The sequence below is a fragment of the Microtus ochrogaster genome, chromosome X, assembly GCF_000317375.1.
Source record: "Microtus ochrogaster isolate Prairie Vole_2 chromosome X, MicOch1.0, whole genome shotgun sequence".
NCBI lineage: Eukaryota > Metazoa > Chordata > Mammalia > Rodentia > Cricetidae > Microtus > Microtus ochrogaster.
Window position 1 is genome coordinate 18,059,048 of NC_022026.1, and position 6,759 is coordinate 18,065,806.

General features: G+C 39.0%; 1 protein-coding gene across 1 annotated transcript; it reads left to right on the plus strand.

Moving 5' to 3' along the window:
- The first annotated feature begins 301 nt into the window (after positions 1-301).
- On the plus strand, positions 302-2,205 carry LOC101989972 (melanoma-associated antigen 10-like). Its single transcript, XM_005358521.3, has 2 exons — positions 302-327; positions 465-2,205. The coding sequence occupies exon 2, from the start codon at positions 476-478 to the stop codon at positions 1,799-1,801; it is 1,326 nt and encodes a 441-aa protein (XP_005358578.1). The 5' UTR covers positions 302-327; positions 465-475; the 3' UTR covers positions 1,802-2,205.
- The last annotated feature ends 4,554 nt before the right edge of the window (positions 2,206-6,759 follow it).

Below are 6,759 nucleotides of genomic sequence, written 5' to 3' on the forward strand. Positions count from 1 at the left end.
GAGCTTCCAGGGACTACAGTGAGAACCTTGGGATTAATTTTGTGTTTTCAAAATCATAGAAGAAAAGAGATCCTGAAAGTGTCAAGAGTCCAAGAGTGCAAGTGGTGCACATACCTCCATATACACAAACATTGTACTGCAGAATACAGGGAGCCCAACACAATTCATCCCACATACTCTTGTATGTGTACTCCCTGAAATAAGACTCTGACTTCTGGCTGAACTCAAAGAACCTTTATCATTTTTTTTCTGTAGGTTCCTAAAGGACGAACCAAATAGAAAGTCTGCAGAACTCTGTGGTTATACCATATCACCTGGAGAAGATCGGTAAGTTGGCTTTTGTTAGAACCTTCATGAACAAATATTTCCCTTTGTGCCGGGTCGCTCTGTTTTTCTCTTACTTCCCCATGCCTGTGCAATCTCATCCCCCTTGACCTGTTTACATTTCTGTCTTCTGCCTCCAGAAAGCAAAATAATGTCTCGCTACGGAAAGCACCCACGCCTCAGCCTGGAGCAAAATGGAAGCTTCCAGATCCCAGATGAACCAGATGAGTTCCCACTGGTTCCCACAGCTGAGAAAGAGGAGAGACAGGAAAAAGAGGAGGTAAAAGAAGAAGAGAAAGAAGATACCAATACGCAGAAAAATGAGGAAGATAACAATGAGAAGGAAGAAGAGGAAGTAAAAGGGAATGAAGATGAAAAGGAAGAGTGTGGTGATGAAGTGCATGAGGAAGAAAATGAGAAGGAAGAGGAAGAATCAGACACAGCTTCCATGTTTTTCTCATCTTCTAATGTTTCTCTACCAAGTTTCACCCCTCCTTCTCCTTCTTCCTCCTCTTCCTCCTCCTCTTCCTCCTCTTCCTCCTCTTCCTCCTCCTCTTCCTCCTCCTCCTCCTCTTCCTCCTCCTCCTCCTCCTCCTCAATCTATTCGCTGTTTCAGAGCAACCTGGAGGGAAATGCAGGCTATGCTCCTGGGATACTGAGCATTTTTCAGAATGCTCAAAGCTTCTTCCCCTCATCTATTTTAGGGGTGGATTTAGATGAAACAAGCAGCAATGACGAAGAGAGTTCAGGTGCCAGTCAGTCTTCTGAAGATCCTGAAGCCCTGCTGGATGCTGTGATACAAGAAAAGGCTACTGATCTGGTGTTTCTTTTCATTTACAAGTATAGAATGAAGGAACCCATCACATTATCAGAAATTCATGAGGTTGTCACCAAAGATTATGAGAACCATTTTCCTGTCATCTTCATGGAAGCTTCTAAGTGCTTGGAGATGACCTTTGGCATTGATATAAAACAAAGTGATCTTCTAAGCAGTGCTTATGTCTTTGTCAACTCTCTGAACCTCACCTATGAGGACACGCTGAGTGACAATGATAGATTGCCTAGAAATGCTTTCCTGATAGTCATTCTGGGTGTAATATTCATAGAAGGGAACTGTGCTTCTGAAGAAAGAATCTGGGAATTCTTGAAGCTGGTAGGAGTGCATGATGGGGAGGAGCATTTCATTTGTGGAGATCCCAGGGAGTTCCTCACTATAAATTTAGTGCAGGAAAATTACCTAGAGTATCGGCAGGTGCCTAATAGCCAGCCTCCGTGCTTTGAGTTCCTGTGGGGTCCAAGAGCCTATGCTGAAACTACCAAGATGAAAGTTTTGGAGTTCTTGGCAAAGATGAATGGGTGTGATCCAACTGATTTTTCAGTCTGGTATGAAGAGGCTTTGAGAGATGAGGAAGAGAGGGCCTGGGCCACAAGGGACTCCGAAGATGGAAGCCCAACCATGTGGCTTGCAGAGCGCTGATTATTAGTTTCTCTTACCGAGTGCGAGGGAACTGTTTTTGCATGGGCTCACTCTAATTTTGAAAAATGCAGCCAAAATTTTAAGCAAGGGAAATCAAACCTAGGCTCAGTAGAAAAGGTTAAAAAAATTACTAATTGGGGGTTTGCTTAGCTGTTTAATTTTGGATTAATTTTAAATGTTATTCCTTGTAAGTAGAATCTATGATTGAAACTGGTAACACAATTTTACTGTTTTTTTTTTTCAAATAATGTAGTGGAAATTATGTAATGTAGCTTACTTTTGAATTGTTTTAAACCTATTAGTTTATTCTGTAAAATTAAAATGCAGAGTAGATTTATTTACCAAGCTCATGTAAGAAAACAGGACATATTAATAAATCTTAATAAAGACTGCTTGCTAACTCATTCATCAAATATGAGTGAATCTTTTCTGTTGGGAAAATAATATGATATTGGGGTGAGGTACAAGAAAAAATAATACACTTCCCTACAGAGGGAATAGCAGAGTCTGGAAACAGCTATCATATAAGGGACATGGTGAGATGTGCGTCATGTCATAAAGAACAAGTAGAAAGAAGGAACAAATGAGGAGGATGGGTTCTAGTTATCAGAAGTCAAGTGCAAACATTCCAGAGCCTGTGAAATTTGTGATTTGGGAGATTAAATGCTTTGGGATATATTTTACACTAAGCCATGAAAGGTATCAGAGGCCACAAGCTTGGTAAATCAAAACTAAGTGTTCTCCACTCAAAGGTTCAGGGATTTCCTAGGAAAAACAGATGCATCCTTTGAGTCTGCCTACAAATTACCAGTGTATCATTATTTCCCTTTCCCTGTGAGTCAGACCCCTCTCTCTTACAATGCATTAAAGTTGGAGTTCTTGACTGCCATTTGTCCAAATTCAAACATCTTCAAGAAAATAATGACAGTGACCTTACTGTAGACAGAGAATGAACAGTCAGGAGAGGAGAAAAGAAAAAGCTAGTTTTTAATTTAACTCTAGGGGTTTCCAATTTTATTAGCTAAGCATGCCAGACTTATCCCCCAAATAATATATCGTCTAAAAGGGAATGTATGAGTTTTAGTTATAAAGATTTTTTTTTCTTGATTCGGTATTTTTTCCCTCCTTTAGTTGCATTTTTAAACACACTCTGGTTAACGACATCAACAAAACCCAGGGGAGAATATGGCAAAATTTATTCTCAAATTAATATTCAAAATAACTTACATTCATTTAACCAATATATTTGAACAGGATGCCAGGTGTTCTATGGTCACTGCATTCTCACTCTGGTGCCACATTTCTCAAACCTGCTTCTGAGAGAGCAAATGAAGGCATCTGGTTCTTTATAATTATCCAAAGATGAGGCACCTGGTATATGCCAGGGTTGGACAAGAGTCTATCTATAGCTCACTTTGTTCCCTATCTCCAACCCTAAGGTAGATCTTTGGTTTATTACTTCATTTCTTGCTGTTCCAAAGTGTCTCACTTGACCAAAAAAATGCTGTACAAGTATTTGAAGCATAAATGGAGATAAAAATTTCTCATTTCTTTTCACAATAGTGTTAGAGTTATCTTTACCTTATAACCAGAACATTTCTTAGCTGTGTCCTTGGAAGTAAACAGCATCTCCCATCAAATGTCAAATTTACTGGTCTTGAAATTCAAGCCTCCAGAAGCACTTTATCCTTCAAACAATCAGAAAATTAGTCTTCACCCAAGATTGTTATATTTTTGCAATAGCATGAAGATTGTTAGGGTTCCTATGGATGTCATTTAAAAATTAAGTATACCAATAGAAGCTTCTTGCCAAACTGAGCAACATGGATCTTCTCAAAAAATCTATAGTCAGTGTATAAACAAACATAATCTGAGAGGCTACTGAAATATTCATAGGAGAAAAAGTCCTGAAATCCTCAGGAACAAATGCAAAGTTAATCCAGAGCCCAATAATAGCTCCCACTCAGATGTGACACTAGTGTTCAGTATAGCCTGAAGATGTGTCCAGAGGAGAGGGGATGAAGAATCTTTGTAAAGACTGGTGGTTGTGATACATGATTCTTTACTGACCAGGCTTGGTGCTGGGATTAAAGGCATGCGCCACCACCGCCCGATTACTGACCAGGCTTGGTGTATCCTTGAATTTTCAGTCCAACTTTAGGATTCAGTAGGATCTGAGCATGCAGGTACAAGGAGTGTCCCAGAGATGTTCTAGATATTATGTGTTGGTGTACAATACCACTGGGTATTGTCACAGAAAGCCAGTTGTGTCTTCTGGACAATTCTGAGTAAGCCACCTCCCTTGATCACTCTGACAAGGGTCTGTGGTCTACCAAGTGTACTTAATGCTCACTAGATGGTATGTATTCATTTTTCATGATGCCCAAAGCTACAAAACTGTTAAGAGGGTAAGGGCTACATGGCCTGTAATTTAAAAAGGAAAGAAAAAATTCAAGTTCAGTGAATAAAAGTGTTTAGTTTGGGGATGAAGAATTTAAATGGAAATTCATAAGGATGCTATGTTGAGGGAAATGCATCTGGGAACATCATATAGATGTTCTTAAACTTAACCCCTTTAATTCCTAGATTTTGTCACCTTGTAGGTAATTATTTTCAGGTTGTCACTGTTGTTTTATGTTGCTACCAGATATTATATGTGGTATTAGCACAAGGTATAGTCATCTTATTTAGCATAGATTTAAAACATATGCAGACAGAATAGATCCCTTTTCTAGCAACAAAAATATGTAGTTTGAGAAACAGGGAGCTCCATGAATCACACTTTTGAAAGCACCTCCATATTGAGAAAATGTTTAGCTGTGAGAAAGAAGCATACAAATGGCACCATGCCCTTGCTCCCCATGAAAATGCTGAATAAACAGATCATTGGTAACATTTTGATTTTCTACCAAGGAAATGAAAGACCCAGGTAAAGCTCAGTGTCTACATTTTGATTTAACACGTGGAACATCTGCAATTTTATGCATTCATTCCCTCACACATTCTTTCTTTCATCAAATACTTACTGAGTAAATGTAACAAAAATAATGAAAGACAGCATAGGATTATAATTAGACATCTAACTGAAACAGCACAGGGAAATGGGCAGTTCTAGAGAATTTGAGGAAATTCATAGTATTGAAGTGGTGGTAACTTGTAAATACTACCAACTAATCTTTCATAATTAAAAGGAAAAAGTCTTTTAAACATTCTTTTTGTTGATTCTTTCTGAATTTCACATCATATATCCTGATGTCACTCATCTCCCTGTCTCCCTTCCTTTGCCCTCTGATCTTGGAACCTCCCCCACAATACAAAATTTAAAGGTAAAATCAACAAAACAAATCACAAACAAAAACAAAATAAAAACATATGGAGGTGGTTTCAAAAGTGTGATTTATGGAGCTCTCTGTCTTTCAGCAAGAACAACAACAACAAAACAAATAAGAAAATCTCAGTGTGGAAGCCAAAGTGAGACACAGTGAGTCACACAGTATGCAGTTTAGTCCAGACATCTTTACTTGTAAGTGTTCTTTGCAATCAGTCGTTGGTGTGGTTGACACCACTAAAACAATACTATCAAATTTAGCCATCAACATAAATAATGGATGATCCAGTATAAGGGAAATTTATTCTAGGAATTATTTATTTTAGCATGACAAAATAATGTATGAGCACCATATAAAATAATATATAATAGTTAAATTATTGAGTTGTTAATGATAATGGAGTACAAACTGCCTCCATGTAACCCAGTAAAATAGAAGAGTCCGAATATCAAAAAAAAGAGAAAAAAAATATTCTAAAGAAAGTGAGGTAGAAACCTCAGAAATTCACAAGTTGTTGACAAGTTACCTGAAAATTGTGTAGCAAAACTGTGGTGACTCATGAAAAAAAAACAAAAAACAAGAAGAATGTAGCTCCAGACTCTTGATTCCCAGTAAAAGATTCCTCCAAAGATAAGCCAGAGAGGCCTGAGGATAAGGATCTTGCACTCATTCCTGCCTGCAAGAGAAGTCCATAGTCTTTCAAGATCCCAAAGCAGATGCAGGTTCTGGTGAGTGAGTAATCATGTACAGGTTGGTCAGCAAGGGAGAAAAATTTCAGTATGTCTTTCTCTGTAACTGGAGAGAACAGAATGCAAGGTATCTTGAGAGATAACTTATCCTTGGAAACTGAGCTACACTGGAGCCTCAAGGAGGACCAGTATAAGATTAGAAGTTGATGCAAACAACTCTAGGGTGAGAGTTTGCCCAGGGATGTTACTGTGGGAACAAACACTGGCAGAGATTTAAAATGACACATAGACTCAGTGCAGAAATAGTGTGTTCTTTTTTTTTATTGAAAAATTTCCACCTCCTCCCCGCCTCCCATTTCCCTCCCCCTCCCCTCACTCCTCTCCCCCTCCCTCTCCAGTCCAAAGAGCAGTCAGGGTTCCCTGCCCTGTGGAAAGTCCAAGGTCCTCCCCCATTCATCCAGGTCTAGGAAGGTGAACATCCAAACTGGCTAGGCTCCCACAAAGCCAGCACATTAAGTAGGATCAAAACCCAGTGCCATTGTCCTTGGCTTCTCATCAGCCCTCATTGTCCGTCATGTTCAGAGAGTCCGGTTTTATCCCATGCTTTTTCAGTCCCAGTCCAGCTGGCCTTGGTGATCTTGAGAGGACAATAATCAACTTTATATGGAAAAACAAAAAACCCAAGATAGCCAAAACAATCTTATACAATAAAGGAACTTCTGGAGGTATTACCATCCCTGACTTTAAACTCTATTACAGAGCGACAGTATTGAAAACAGCTTGGTATTGGAATAAAAACAGAGAAGTCGACCAATGGAATTGAATAGAAGACCCGGATTTTAACCCACAAACCTATGAACACCTGATTTTCGATAAAGGAGCAAAAAGTATGCAATGGAAGAAAGAAAGCATCTCCAACAAATGGTGCTGGCATAACTGG

Bases quoted from the DNA above. Each gene is read 5' to 3' on its own strand.
- LOC101989972 (XM_005358521.3), top strand. From the start codon at position 476: ATGTCTCGCTACGGAAAGCACCCACGCCTCAGCCTGGAGCAAAATGGA.